The sequence below is a fragment of the Diadema setosum genome, chromosome 1, assembly GCF_964275005.1.
Source record: "Diadema setosum chromosome 1, eeDiaSeto1, whole genome shotgun sequence".
Lineage (NCBI taxonomy): Eukaryota > Metazoa > Echinodermata > Echinoidea > Diadematoida > Diadematidae > Diadema > Diadema setosum.
In genome coordinates this window covers 26,682,753-26,698,983 of record NC_092685.1, presented here as the reverse complement: position 1 = coordinate 26,698,983, position 16,231 = coordinate 26,682,753, and the positions used below count along the sequence as shown (strand labels likewise).

Here is a 16,231-nt window from a genome sequence, read left to right as displayed (position 1 = left end):
GCTAAATGTTTGGTCTTCTTCTGTTGACAAGTAAACAAAGGAAATACGATGCACTGTGCTTACACAAGGTGTCTGTGCCCTGGTGTCACATGATTATCCCAGTGTGGGTTTTTATGCATACACATTGTAGTAACTAGTGAACGGTGCCATGTGAAATTACTGCCACAAGTGCGTGAAATCATGAAAGTGTGGTGCCAATGCAGTGTCCATGTTTTGCTCTGACATAAGGGGAGAGAGAAATGTTGCGTCTACGTAAGAGCGCAGCACTTTGTTGAAAAAGTGATATGTCGTTATAAAATGTGTCTGGAAGTTTAATGACTAAGTACGTGTAAAGTTGAGTGCATTACCAACAAGTAGTTAAATGTCCCATTATTTATTGATTACAATTTAAAGTCATTTTTTGCTTTATATGTAAACTAGGACAAAATGTCTAGAGTATGCATAATTTGACATTCTGTTTGGGAATCCTTGTAGAGCTTTATCCCCAGCTGGATTTGTCTTTCCATCCCTCTTATAAATCCTCTCCCATTCCCCTCCCCCTCGCCTCCCACCTCCCCCTTCTGTCCGTTTCTCCTCCCTTCCCCTTCTCTTTCCCTTGTCTGCCCCCCCCCTTCTCCCCTCTCATTCACCCCTTTGTGGCACTTGCTTTCTCTGCTTGACATTGTAATCGACTCATCCCTTGAGTTGGGGGGTTTTTTGTGTGTCTTTTTTTAAGAGATTGTTTTAATTTCATGCCTTTAAGCAGAAGCTTTGCCACCAATATTATGTGCTTTCATTGAAAGGTTTTTATGTACAGTGTAGGATTTGTGTGTTTGTGAACTGTGTGTGTGTGTGAATGCTTGTGTGTATAGTCAAATGGTCATGTGTGTTTGTGAGATACAAACTATCCTTCCCCTCCCATTCCATGCTCTCTTTTCATTCCACTTTAGGGAGATCCGTCAGGAGCTCCAGGAGGAGGTTGCTATGCTGAAGGAGAGACATCCAGGTTTCATGCCAGGACTTGCCATTGTCCAGGTAAAACAACAAATAAGCATATAAAACAAGTAAAGTCAAATGTGCATAAAATACCTAGTGATGGTAGGAATAGCCTTCCTTTTCAAGTATTCAGTTCTTATGATGTTTGATGTGCAGATGGTATTTTCCGTTAGAGTAGCATATTGTCCAAATCTGGATGATAATGCCCCCACACCTGAATGATTAATAAGAAAACTGGCATTGTTTATCACACTGGCCACACTTCTCTTCAGTACCCTTGTTGATTCATTTCTCATTAAAATGTATTGGATTGAGTTTGTGTTATATTTTTTAGACCAGTTACCACATCTGTTGAATATCTGGTTAAATGTTTTGTCATGGCCATAACTTGAGTCTTTTGACATTTTTAGAATTTTAGTCTTCAGGTACTTGATATCTGTCGTTGAAAACCACCTGTGATGTTCTTTCCCAAAAAGACATTCTAGTACAAGTGATGCACCTTTCACTTTGTGTGTATGCTGTATATTATATATGCTTCATTACTAACTGTATCACTAATTCTGTGATTTAGATTGGTGACAGATGTGATTCAAATCGCTACATCAAGTTCAAGCTGGCAGCAGCAGCAGAGGTAAGAGGGTTGAGATTTTTTGCCCTTTAAAATCAATTTGATTATGAATTTCATTGTCTGGGAGTTTCCATCGTGACTGCCATCATACAGCAGTTTCCTTTCGTGAATTTCAGTCTGGGGGAGTTCTGATGTCTGGTCAAGTGAAGTGAAACTTTGCACCAGAATGCACTTATATTTTAGGATTTGAAGCACTTGCCGGGATGCTAATTAGAAACGCATATCCAGGAAAATATTGCATTGGCAAGAAATTATGCAACCTTATGACCAGGAGCAATATCTTCATTGGATACCCATGCAAAATAAAAAAGAAAGAAAGAAAAACAACCAAGGAAACAGTATTGTTCTGTTGTTTCAGCTTGAGTGAATTTACTGCAAAGATATGCAATTGCTGTTGGTCATTCTCTGCTGAACAAGCTATAAAGAAGCTAAATTTGACTGGCTTTCTGTTTTTGCTCTTGTACAGATTGGGATGGTTGCCGAGCACTACAAACTTCCAAGTTCCAGCTCTCTTGCTGAGGTAAGCTACTCTGGCATAGCAAATTATTTCTCTGCGATACAAGTCTTGCAATGAAATGCTTCTGTTTATAAAGCTTTCAGCCACAAGTTGTTACACTCACATCCAAGAACTTCATAATCATCATCTGCTGAAATGTTATTGCTTTCTTGCCTTTGAGAGCAATTCCACATAGTTGTGACAAGTGAGAAATTCAGATGAATTTGTTCAGTGTTTCTGTGTGTTTTGTACAAGACAGCAGTGCTGAAGTGATCAGTGTGCCATAATGTCCAAAATGCTCCAATCCATGAAGTAGAAGCAGGTCCCCTCATACCATGGGATTTTCCTTTGATACAGGTGGTCCACAAGATCAATGACCTCAACAAGGACCCTCGTATCCATGGCATCTTGGTCCAGATGCCTCCCGAGTCGGACGAGCCAATGGACCAGGATGCCCTCCTCAATGCCGTGTCTCCCAAAAAGGACGTTGATGGGTGAGCTGCCATTGCTTGCATGGGAAGGGATGGTAATCTGTAACTCCTGTTTAACAGGAGCATGGTTACCCTTAACCCTAACCCCACCGGGTTTTTTGAAGGACTTGAAACCATGGGGGGGGGGGGGGGGGCCTTTTTGCCCCCCCCCCCCCCCCCCCCATCAGATCTCAGTCGTGGATCGCGCGATCCTCGCGAAAATTTGCACTAAGGTAGAGGCCAATGTAATGTACAAGACTACAATAGTTAGATTTTTCAAATTCTAATTTATGTATTTTATATCAATTTATGCTAATTTATGCAAAAATAATTTTTTGCCTATAAATCAAAAAATAAAGCTCCAAGACTTCTAATTTTTGGTGAACATATTCTTTTCAATATCCTCAACAATAGTATTGGAGCAAAAATTCAGCTTCATAATTATATCTTATGTATTTTATTCTTTATTGAATTTCTTATATATTTTTTGTTTTTTAACTTTTTGTTTTTGTTGTTTTTTTCGTCAAAATTTGCCACAGAAACTTTTTAAAGCATAATCAGGCTAGAATAAATCATTATCAGCCATTGAAAGTAAAAATATTTATTTTTATATGAATTAATTGCAAAAACGCAATTTACATTGGATTTGTACACAAAATCACGTTTTTGAGCAATTATTGGGTAGACGAATTTTTTTCAAAGGGGCGTGGCTTCAAAACAGTATGCCCGGGAGCAACAAATTTGGTCTCAAGAGTTGCGCGATACTGTAAAAGTGGAAATTTTCGCGGTGTTCAAATTTTCGCGCATTTCGCGCAACCAGAAACTAGCGCGAAAATAAAAGCACGCGAATATTTTTGCTTGCCATATGTGCCTGTGCGTGATGTCTTGATTCCGCGGAATTAAAAACACGCGAAACTCTTCCGACCCGGCCAAGCGCGAAAAATTAGTCACGCGAAAATATCCACTTTTACAGTACTTGAAAGAAAAAAGTCATAAAATGTCGCAGCGAGAGCATCACGCATTGCGGAATAATCACGCGAAACGTCGAGGGGGGCCTTTTTGGCCCCCCCCCCCCCCCCCAGGTGGGAATAGGGTTAATATCTTTCTTTCCCTAATACATATTATCTGCAGCCCTGAAAGTATGAAAGCATGGAACGTTTATGTTCCTATTAAATTGAGAGAAAAAAAAAAGAAGGAAGGAAAGTGTACATGTATTATCCGGAATTAATGTAGAACATTGTGTGCCCTCTTTATTGCTTCACTAGCTATCGTCATATAATATTTGAATGCATTTAATAAAATTGCTTTTTTTTTTAATCTGTAAGTAATATGACTTGGCACAGTGGTAAATTTAGAGATCTTGCATCTGTGACTGTCGTGCAAGAAAGCATAGTCACTGTGATGCGCAAGTGCTTATAACCTGAACTGAGCAGTTGTGAACACAGTAGAATTGTGGTTTAAATGTATGCTGTAAGTACCACTTTCTGCATGACTCTCGCCAGACTGACTGACCACAATGCAGGGAAGTTGGCCCGCGGTGAACTGGGACAGTGTTTCTTGCCATGTACTCCACGTGGATGTATGGAGCTCCTGAAGAGATCGGGTAAATTTGAATCTACTGCATACACCATATATTTCGCGAGCTTTTCATTTTTTGCTAATTTTGTGAGTCTGGTGCCATTCATGAATTTAAAAGTGCCCGAAAATATTGACTCTCACCTTGACTTGAACGCCGTGTGTGCACAAACATTTTTCTGTTCATTCCTGTAATCCATGATTGTGAATTTAACCTTGTGTGAAATTGTGTACAGTGTGCACAGTATAGAATCTATCACATCTGACCCTTTCTTTGCTTTGCCAGTCTGGCAGACCGTGAAAAAAATATGGAAGTCAATTATAAGTCATCAAGATTTACTGATAGTCTGTCAGCTAGCTGCTTTCTGCATTCCATTTTAGCCATCAGCCTGCTGGTTTGTATGAGTTTTGGAGCTACTATTGTAAGAACTTTGAACCATAATATTTTAATCATCAAATGATATCCTGTGTTACGGTCTAAAGGAAACCCCATGACATCCAGTGCCTTGAGGAGTATCGGAAGAGACGTGATTAATGGAGTGCTGATAAGAAATGTGATGAAAATCTGCACAGTCTTAAAGGGGTCGTCTGTTTACAATGTGCCTTTAATGTATCAAACATTTCCACCCTTTCTCATCGATACAGGTGTGGTAGTGGAGGGGAAACGGGTGGCTGTGTTGGGGCGGAGCAAGATTGTCGGTGCCCCGATGTCGGACCTCCTGCGGGCCCACAACGCCACGGTCACCATGTGCCATTCTCGCACCAAGAACATCGATGAAATTGTGAGTGAATGTACCCCGAATAACATGTCAAAGACATTTTCAGGGCACTGCAAGTGGGCTTGCAGACGAGTTCGAGCTTGAGTTTGTCTTCCTTAGATACTGTATTAACACTTGATAAAGAATTACAGCACATCTAGAACACATCACACAGATGTAATATGGGCAATAATGTTTGATCCCTTAATCCTGTTGATGCCCACTACAATCTGATAAAGGTCAAGGATCATATAAAAGCACTCAAGTTAAAAATGTCCTACCCTATGTAACAACACAAAAACCCAAACTACATGTATGTACATGTTGATGTAAGTTCTCTGTGTACTAGTAGTCTTTGGACTAGACATATAAAATCAGAGTCAAGATTAAGTTGAATACCAATATATCACTTTGCGCAATTAATCAATAGGTGTTTGCTTTAAGGTTGGCAAATCTAATATCTGGCCATGTTTAGTATTACATGACATGTTAATGGATAGATAAGAGCAACAGTTTTCATTTCTGTCCATTAAAGCATGATTCCCACAAAATGTTTAAGGAGAGGTTGTATTATACATTGCTGTTTTTCTTTTTAGCAATATGATTTGGCCAGATCAAGATGTTTTGCCCACTCGAATAATACAAAGCTTTATTTGACAAAAGTGAAATGCTTTACTCGATGTTGAGCTATATTTTGCAAAGATTTCATGTTTTCTTCATGGTAGTAATGCTAACACTTGATGTGATATGTTCATATTATTTTGTGCAGTTCATAATCTTATTGAGGTGTCAGAAACGAGGGAGGTTCATATCAAATCACAAGTGGTGTGTTGCTTATATTATACTGATACAGTAGTTGAACATAGTGTAGAAATGATAAGCAAGAGATATCCCACTTTGCCAAAGTGCAAAGAAATCAAAGAGTCAAAGAGGAAAGGCAAACACTTGATATGAACAAATAAAAAAGTAATGGAAAGGTCTGTAAAGTAAACAGATTCTTTATTCATTCTTGCAGTTTATACTGTGCCTTTTTTTTAGAGTTATATATTTCAAGGCATGTATGCTGAATGGGTGTTATATTTCCAATTCAGCACACTGTCACAAGATAGAGTACATGAAAAGAGAAGCATTTCTTCCAATCGTATTCTTGAAATTAGCACTTATACAGGTGAGTACCATACCTAAGGCAGTTTCTTGAAGAGTTGTACAAATATTAATGAAACCACAATATAAAAATTTTAGTAGAAGAGTTTGAATAGTCTTAGTGGAATAGCCTGAATGTAAGAGCAATAATGAGACCGAATGGGTTAATATTATGATTTTCATAGAAAGCCATGGTAGAGTACATCCTGACTTTTAGGTGTATATGATTAAATAAAGTTATGTGATTTTATATATATATTTTTATAAATCTTCTGTGGTCTGTTCTTGCTTCATGGCTATTTTCAACTGAAAAGAAAAAGTTGTTCTATTTTGCGTTTTAGCACACAGTTCTTTGATAGAATTCAATTGCCACTTTGTATGGCAGTTGTACGGAGACTTATTTATCGATCTTCTTTGTGGCTGTTTAACATACACACACTCACAAAATAAAAATAAAACATAAACTAATCTTTTAATGTTAGCAGTTAATGAACTGCCTACTCATCCCCCAATACCTAATGTCGATTTTACTTCAGATCCGCGAGTCTGACGTGATCGTAGTCGGTATTCGACAGCCTTGCTTCGTACAGAAGGAATGGATCAAGCCTGGTGCTGTGGTGATCGACTGCGGGATTAACTTCCTTGATGGTACGTAGCCTATTCATTTATTTAGAATTCAGTGTGAAAGAATACTGAAATAGGAGAGACAGACAGGGAGAGAAAGAGAAAAATGCATTAACAGAGAAAAAGGTAACAATCACAAGAGTGTACATGCAGTGTATGAAATCTTGTTGTTTTGTGTTACAACCAATCTCAAGATGGTGGTGGATTGATACAATTTGCATACCGGTAATTTCCTTTGTTATATGTGAGGAATTGGTGGGTAGAACGTTTTTGCAAAGTTGTCTGAGCATCAAGGAGAACACATATGAAGAAGAGACTTTTAAGTGGACTTGTGGCACAAGAAGAGAGTTCTCAAAAATGACAATGAATAATCCATTAACAGCAAAATGAAAAATGAACTCTCAATGACTGATTGTAAGAATGATACAAACTATTTTATCAGTTCATATAATCAGTAACCATGGCCAGTCTTTGATCTGAGGATGTTTTATTACATAATCAGCAAAGTATACAAACAAAATGTCCAGCATTTTGCCCGAGAGAGTGGATATCTTGAATCTGTATCAATAGCTGTAATCAGAACCTCCTGTGTGGGAAAGACCATCAGTTACACTTGGCTGTTAGAAACCAACTTCTGTAATTTCAAGCAGTGTTGTCCTGCATTTACATGAGCTACTGTATACGCTGAATATTTCGCGAGGTTTTTATTTTCATAATTGCGAGTCGCGTGCTTTTCGCGAAATGAAAGACACACGAAAATATTGACTCTGATCCTGATGTGGATGTGACGTACACGTTTACATTTCTCCGTTCAGGACAGGACTCCACGATCGCGAATTTAGTAACTCACGAAATTGTCGCGAATTCCTGATTCACGAAAATTTAGACTCGCGAAATATATGCCGTATACAGTATTTCAGAATATTCCTTGATAACTGCCAATTGTTAGTTACAGTGTACTTAAAATTTGTGTATGATGTACTCATAAGGTATGTGGGATGATAACAAATTAAATGTTTTGGTTACATGAAGTACATGCAGCATAGTTATGGCAACTTACATACAGTGTACCCGCACATTTATTTATTCAGCTACTCTTGCTGGTGTATCTTCTCTCACTTGCATTAATGCACATTGATACCATACCTGTCTTAATATTGCCTTAGTCATTTTGATTGTGCATGACTTATATGATCATGAAACAATTGGTATTTTATCCTATTTTGGGGCATTTACAAAAGTGCAGTCAATTGTACACTTTATCATCTCTCCACTTCATTTGAAAAAGTATTAAAGATAGGAAAAAAAATTGATTTGATTTGAAACAAGTCTCACAATAGTTTTTGACCTTTGTTTACAAATGTATCATTTGCTATGCAGATTTTGCTTGAAAAACTCTTCACTTATGATACCTGACCTACCTTTTCAAATTTCTTTGCTGTTGATTAAAATCGGTGCCGGGAATCTGATACCCCATTGTTACTGCAGCATAAAGTTTGAGCCCGTATGAATCATTATAGGGTCTGTGTTGTAAAACATGTAGGCTGCCTTCATGATGTATATGCACTCTATTTGGTTTTGTGTTAATAGTACACCATGAAGGCTCATGGAAGATATCGGGTTCCAAGTTTTTTACAAAATTGTCAAACCACTCTGTATAATTGACGCGATGCCAAACAGCTCTAAATTCTGCTTTTTAAAACTATACAGAGATGATTCTAAAATGACACATGACTATCTCGTCTCTTTACACAAGACTCATATGAGGCATTAAAAAGTGTCTTTAACCTGTTTAGGACGGGGTGATTTTGCCACAACACGTATTCCCAAAGACACTTGCCCGAGCGAGTATACTCGGGTCTCGTCCTCAACAGGTTAAGAAACAAGGCTTCTGCTCAGTGTGAATGGGGTGTTCTATTATTTGTATTTTTATTTTTGCATGGCATTTTTAAAGCATATGAACATATTTCTGCAAAAATTCTCAAAGTTTGTTAATTGATTATGTTTTTAAAATTCAAATTGGTTCTTATGGGTTCTTGTATTTGCATGTATGCATTCAAACTCAAAAGCTTGAGGCTATCACTTTAAAATCCTTCAGTCTTTTTATCTGGCCATTGATAAAGCGGTTGTCATTGAATTGCAAACACATTCTGAGTTTAATACACTGTTGCCTCACAGCATTTCACATGCCTCGATCTGTGGTACCTTTCATCAAGACCTTTGCCCCCTTTTTTTCTGTGCAAATTATTCTAAGGATTCTTATGCTGCTATATCAGTTGGAAGATCAGTAATATTTATCCTCTCGAATTCTTTACGTGGACCACTGCACAGAAGTTGCTGATACTTCAGTGGAAGTCTAGAGGCAGTATCAAAATCTAACTGTTAAAATAAACTCAAAGCACACACGCACACACAATGCTCACAATAAATAAAGAGCCATGCACCTCGTGAGGTTCTAAAATTCTATAGTATTTCATTTTATGCATCTGGTGCTCTTATCTATTTTCATCTTCACATGAATGGAAGAGGCTGTGATAAGTACATGTTAGAAACTGCCATATATCCATGTGTGGTTCCACCATGCTGTGATTGCCTCGAGTGCAGTAATGCAATATTTACCTTTCAGTACCTTTGTCCAACAATTATTTCTGTCATTTAGCTTGCAGAGCATGTATGTGAAACAGCAAATATCGCAGCCCCATACAGTAACTGGAAATGACTCTTTGAACTGAAATTGCCCTTCTCAAGGACCACATAAACCACATTAAGTATTTATGCAATAGCATACCCTTTTTTTTTTTCATGATAATGTTAGTACAAAGAGTTTTATGATTATAAAGTCATAGGAGGAGAGGCATAGTCATTTCCATGTTGACATTACGATTATTCATATTTAGACTGAGATATGACGACTTGTTGCTCCACTAGTTACGAAAGCCAATTAAGGGTCTGTGTCACCCAAGCTTGTGATTGATTATTCATGCAGTATGGTACGTGTAACAGAGAAGCTGATTACAAATTCTATTACTCTCGCAGTAGTTTTATTCTTCACTCCATCTTCCAAATTGTCTCCAAGCATAAAAGAAAGTGCAGGCCGCTTACAGGGGTAATTGGACTTTCACCTGCAGAAAGTTATGAAATTTGGAACATTAGTGTGGAGTGAGTTGTGAGTTAGTGACTTCATCATCTTAATAGGCAACTTGCAGGGAAATACTTTGAAACTCTAATTTTCTCTAATTTAACAATCTTGTGTCAGATGTTGGTGAAACTTGTGTCATTCAGTTGCTCAACTTTACTGTGATATTAAAGTCAACTTGATGTGATATGGCATTGCTCCATAAGTCACTTTGTGAACCGTCCAGTGCTAAATTGTCCTCCATTGTCACAGGATTCTGGAGGGTAGATTTTAGGCATTGCATTGTATGTGTCTGATAGTTTCTATTGTCTTGTATTGGAATAGAGCCAAATTTTGTAATTAATTAAAGGCACCTGTCAGAGAGGAGAACATTTCTAAGAAAATGTTTTTGTGAACTCTTGTTGGCTTTTGTAGTAAATTGTGAAAGGGATCAAACCTAAACTAATCTGTGTCATGGATTTTTTTTCCTTCGTATTGCTGGAAATTGAGGATATGCAGATAATTCTTCACTATCTAATACCACTGTTGAAACTAAAACTGGAAGCTGTTTTTTTTTTTTTTTTTAAGTGTCTGTAACTGGTTAAAACATCAAAAAGCATGGAAATGTCCTCTTTTCAAACCAAGTGTGACAAATTCATTTTCTAGAAGTTCCACTGTTACAGAACAAGATCAAAATGATCAAAATCATTAAAATTAACACTTGCTTCGTAGTATTGTCTTACTTATTACTGTGGTATGTCCAGTACATGTAGATTATATCATGGAGTGTATGAAACTTGGAGTTTGTTTGTCTGTTGTTGTTGTGCATAAATTTATTTTTCCCTCAAAGAAACACTTGACTGTTCAAACTTGTGTAATGTCTATTGTACAGGAGGTATATGCTGGAGCATGGAGTTCGTTCTTTTTTCTTTTCTTTTTTTTTTCTTTTGTGTGTAGCAGAGCTTCGAGTAATAAAAAAAGAGAATAATATTGAACCAGTTTTGAATAAATCTTCCAATAATGTGTATATTGTTTGTTTATCATTACGTTCATAAATCCAGATGCCACAACAGGCTCTGAGTTAGAAGAAGACGGTAAGAATGGTTTCTCGTAGCCTTCAACTAAAGTAATCTGTCTTTTTCCCCCTCTTTTTTTCCTGTAATATTTGTCACATGGACCCCTTATCCTGTTTACTTTGGGGACTAGAATGTGAAAAATTTTACTTACAGGTGTGCTGTTATACATGTACGTGTACAGAGTCATAAGTGTTGCATGCAGTAAAGCACATGGAATACAAACTCATTAATCAGTTGTCAGAAGTGTGTGTATTGTGTTTGTCCCGAGGTGTATGGTTGGTCATTCATTGGCCATGCACAAATATACTGTACTATACAGCAAGAAACAGGTGTCAATAGTGGATGACTAATACAAACTTTGACGGCAAGTCCAATGTTTTGACACCTTATCTGAATATTTATCCAATTTCACACACTTATAAAGGTTTTGTTAGGTAGTCTTACAGGCATTCTCAGTGAGAATGACTCTGAGCTCATCATATTGTCAAAATTTGTCAGATTATATACATGTTTATCTGATATCATTTTCAGTACATTCACCACAAAAGCATGGTTTGTTACTACCAATCGCATGCTCCATTGTCACATGATTTTGCTGATTTTTGTCAAAGACCCATGCAAATGTGAGTTGGGAGGTACATGTATAGAAGAAAATGCTTGATGCAATTGTATCGTAGAAGTGTCACATGTTCTACCGCTTCGAATGTGTCGTCATATATGCAGCAAACCAGTGTTTCGTAAATTTTCATTGGCACATCAGCATAAAGACTTGAATGTTGTCCGATCACTTATTGTGATTTCTTCTGTGGATTTATACACAAGATACTATGCGCACAATGTCACAGTGAAAAAATGTTTTGTAGTACCTGCTGGACGGGAAGAGTTTACCTTTTTTTTTTTCTTCTTTATGTGAGAACCATAACTGTGTTCTTTGAAGAGTTCCAGTTGTCAATTGTACTGTTTAATTGAAGTGCAAGGCAGATTTAAAGTGCTGTTTTAAATGGCTGCATTTTGAGAGGATTTTTAGTGTCTTTTGTTTTCAAGAGCAATGCAAAAGACAGAAAAGGTAGCTCTGTACAATGATCAAATTAAAAGTTGCTTGTTTCTACTTCATTGAGTATGGTCTCCTTGTGGGCCAATTCATTGTCATGAAAACTTCACTCCCATGCTGTTTATGAAAAAGTCCAAATTATATTCCTTTACCCACTTTTTTTTTCTTCTCATTTTGTTTTATTCAACAAAATGATAATGATGATAAAAAACAAACAAAGAGTAAATACCACTTCAAAAGCTCACTCACTGGTAATGGACAAAAGCTGTAGGATCTCAAGTAACACCACATTACCAGTGGACGGCATGGGGCACTCATGATCACACCTCCTTTCTTTATTCTTCTCATTTTTTTTAAATCTATTATTTGATGCATTGTTTCTTATTAGCTTCTTAATTGTTAAACTGTTTTGCATTTTCTTTTCTTTATGGGAAGGTGGCTAACAGCTATGCTTCAGCTGGAAAATTGACTAACACTGCACACATGTATTGCATTCATATCTAAAGCACTCTATTACATGCAATGGAAGAACATTTTAGGGAAGAAAAATTATGATTTCTTGACTGCTGACATAAAGCTGCTCCGAAATTTCATTAACACCACCCCAACTCCTCATATCTCGTACTGTAGGCTATCATGTCATTCTGCCCATGCATTCTGTCTCCAACCTGTGCTCCTGCATCCCTCATGTAATTTCCTCCTCATCTTACAGTCAGTGGAGGAGGTGGTATTCTTCATCTGAAATTTGGGGGGGGGGGGGGGGGGGGTGGATGGGGGAAATTGTACCCTGCATCACTCTGCCCACGCAATCCGTGCCAATTTATTCCGTCAGCCTATACAACACTGCTCCGGCTCTTGAGACTTCTACCATTTTGCATGGCTGGCCGAAATCACTTCAATCTAACTATGTCTTCCCCCGCTAATGGAAAAAGCTGTCCCTTGTTGTTAGATCTGTAGATTGGAGGTGGCCTTTAATAAATAAAATAAAGGGTTTACGGGGGGGGGGGGGGGGGGGGATTCCGTGAGGGTGCTCTCCTCAGTGCCGCTTCTAATCTTGCCCTGCAATATTCACACAGAAAGAAGGCTACCAGCTAGTGTCTTCAACAATTTTTCTCTCCTAGGCATAATGAGACTGGCAAACAACTCTATGAATTCATCACTGATTCCTACTAAGCATGACATTTTTATGTTGTGCTTGTAAGATTGTTTTCTCTTGGAGGAAAAAAAAATTCAGTTCTTCTAAACATTTAAGTTATCTGGTTTTTTTTTTTTTTTTTTTTTTGTGCTGTTAAGCCTAAAACTTATAATTCACACTGTGAATTCAGTACATTTTTTTTTTTGGGGGGGGGGGTATGGGGGAGGAGTTTGGGGAGGGTGAGGGTGGCAAGGGGGGATGAGATACTTGTAATATGACTTTAATGATCATTTCTGTTGAGTTTATACCAGGTTGCAACAAGTGAATGATAATCAAATGCCTGCCTATTGAATGCTCTGACCGAAATGTGGTCATTCTGTGATCAGGTCAGTTGTATGCACACTGTTCTTTTACTAATCAAAAGATCAAACACAAACAAACTCTTTCAAAGTCTTTTTACCCATTTCTATTTGCTGTTGAAGGGATTGTTTTCCACATAGGATGTGCAGTGTTTGGGATTGGGTAGAACATCTGAATGTGTACAGATCCATGAACTTTAAACTCTAGTTACATCATTGAGTTATTATATTGACACCACACTCTTTGCCCACATCTGAAATGCATTCACTGTGCTATACTTTTGTGTCTTGTCATTCCACCATAAGATTATCTACTATACCTGTATGTACCTGCATGACTGTGTGACATTGAGTACAATAAAGTGTTCTGTGCAAACAGCATACATATCCTCTTGATCTGCATGTGCTTCGTCATGCCTGAGCAGCAAAATCAATCAAATTCACATTTTATGGTTTGATTTGGTTTGATTTCTTTTTCTTTGACTTATGAAACATTTGTTGCATCATCAATGAGAAAAAGGATCTTAATCACTATAAATGGATTCTAAGATTTGGCCATGAAAACGAAATAATTGGGATACCATGTCGGCATTTGCTCACTTGATGTTGATTTTGTACATTTTGTGCTTCCCCCCCCCCCCCCCCCCACCAAACATTCCAATTCAGCTGTAGTACGTACTACTGTGGAAATCTGTGCACTTGGATGTGCACTTGTGTTAAAGATGTACAATGTAGAGGCATTCAGTGTATTGTGCAGGGTTGGCACTGTTTAATACAGTTTGTCTCATGTGTGTCATTTGACAACTTTTCTGTCATTAATGGGAAATGATATACAGTACAAATGTTTTTGTGTGGCTGCTTTCAACAACCATCAAAATAAGCGTCAGTCGGCAGTTTCAACCAGTCATATATTTCAACCCTTTGCTATATATACAATTGCTTATACAATGTATCAGTGTTTGAATAGAAATTAAACTCACATAGTCCATTTTTCCCTCTCTGTTACTGCAAAGAAAGTTGTGCTAAAAAAAAAAGAATGTCTTCACTATGCACCCCTCCCCCCCAAAAAAAAAACCAAACAACCAAAGCAATTTTGCAAACTAGTAGCTGAAACATTCTGCTAAAAAGTGAAAGTGGCATTTGTAGTATGCCATCGTATTCACATATAGTGTTCACTTCTTTCTAGTACTTTCCTGTATTTGTTTATTCATGTGTGCATGAATGTGCTACGACATTATGCAAATTAGCCATTGGTTTCATTTTCCAGATCAGCTTGCTCCAACTTGCCATTTTCTCACGCCATGTTAACATATCTGCCCACGCAGAAATTAGGCCTTCATTTCTACTAGTCAACAGTGTCTCTGTCTTATAAATATCCTATGTAGGAACTGGTTTTGTAAGTTACATGGTAAAATTCAATGTACCTATAAAACTACAAATTCATATGAGATTTACCAAATGTAAAAGGAAGAGAAATATCAGTCAGTTTTGCTGTTCTTCCTACCTTGTTGTCAATGCAAAGAATTGAAATGAAAAATCATTAGAACTCTGTCATCAGAGCAGTTACATGTGGTTATGTTTTGGAAACAATACATAAAGCAGTCTTTTTCAAGACTACATAAAACTAGTCTTTTCAAGACTATATAAAACAGTCTTTTTCAAGACTACATAAAACTAGTCTTTTTCAAGACTATATAAAACAGTCTTTTTCAAGACTACATTATATACCATGCAGTCATAACATCTGGAGAAATCCTAAACTGCCTTCTATAAGAAAGTGGATGTTAGCAAGGGGCTTTGAATAAAATGATGCTGCATCTTAATGAATGAAAATGATTGATAAAACTGAAGCTCCACATGCTAAAGTATTTATAGCAGTGTCTGTGTTAGCGAGGGATAACAGAATCACTCCTTTTCGTGATTTCAGGTCTTCTAAGAAAGCAAATTCTTGACCCTCGAATAAAAGAAAACAAGCCATGTCTTTACATCGTCTTGTCCTTTCACCCTGTTGTGTGTAGCTCAGTTCATGTGTAGACAACAGATATGAGATATTACATGTCATATATTAGATACAAATGTATTCTCACTATTTAGCCACAGATTATATACTTTCCCATCGTTGGTATCCTCATCTTTTATCTGTTAATGTTCACATCAAACCAAAGTGTTAGACTGCTCCCATTGTCATAGTTTCATGAGACATTACCTGTGACTCTCATCATTGTAACCGCACCCCTCTCTGTGTTACTATAGATCCATTCTCCAAGACAGGCAGGAAGATGGTGGGGGACGTGGACTACAATGGAGTGAGGGAAGTGCGGGCGCCATCACCCCCGTTCCGGGAGGAGTAGGGCCCATGACCGTGGCCATGCTGATGGGCAACACTGTGGAGAGTGCTAAGAGACTGTGGAAGGGACGCTGGTGAGTTATCGGGGTGCTTCAAAAACCCATGTGCCCACGTATGGTTGGGCAAGTAAAATGAACGGAGGCTGTCTTGTTTTAGATATCTGACCTTTGCCTGACTGCCCGTCCGAACAGGTTGGCAAAATTTTTTATTGTCTCACAGAGTTCCAAAATAGATGTGCAGCTGATTCATTTCATATAGTTTTTGTGGTGTTTCAACTTCCTCAACAGCAAAGTGCAATGATGTAAGCATATTAAAGTTTAATTTGCTGTCAAGTTTCATGCATTGAATCTACGATAATGTATGAGGCTAAAGAATGCCTGGCCATCAGCAAAAGTGTGTGCTGGCGCTCTCAACATCATGTCCGATGTGCTACTCATAAAGCAATAATATTTTCTGTGTCAATGAAACTGTTGCATTAC

At 37.7% G+C, this 16,231-nt stretch overlaps 1 protein-coding gene across 1 annotated transcript in view; it reads left to right on the top strand.

Moving 5' to 3' along the window:
* The window catches only part of LOC140235193 (C-1-tetrahydrofolate synthase, cytoplasmic-like), a 36,054-nt gene that overhangs the window by 5,650 nt on the left and 14,173 nt on the right, over positions 1 to 16,231 (top strand). Inside the window, 9 exon segments of the mRNA XM_072315230.1 lie at positions 930 to 1,014; positions 1,547 to 1,606; positions 2,070 to 2,123; positions 2,457 to 2,593; positions 4,072 to 4,172; positions 4,790 to 4,926; positions 6,582 to 6,693; positions 15,659 to 15,718; positions 15,721 to 15,830. Coding sequence (XP_072171331.1) covers positions 930 to 1,014; positions 1,547 to 1,606; positions 2,070 to 2,123; positions 2,457 to 2,593; positions 4,072 to 4,172; positions 4,790 to 4,926; positions 6,582 to 6,693; positions 15,659 to 15,718; positions 15,721 to 15,830 — 856 coding nt within the window.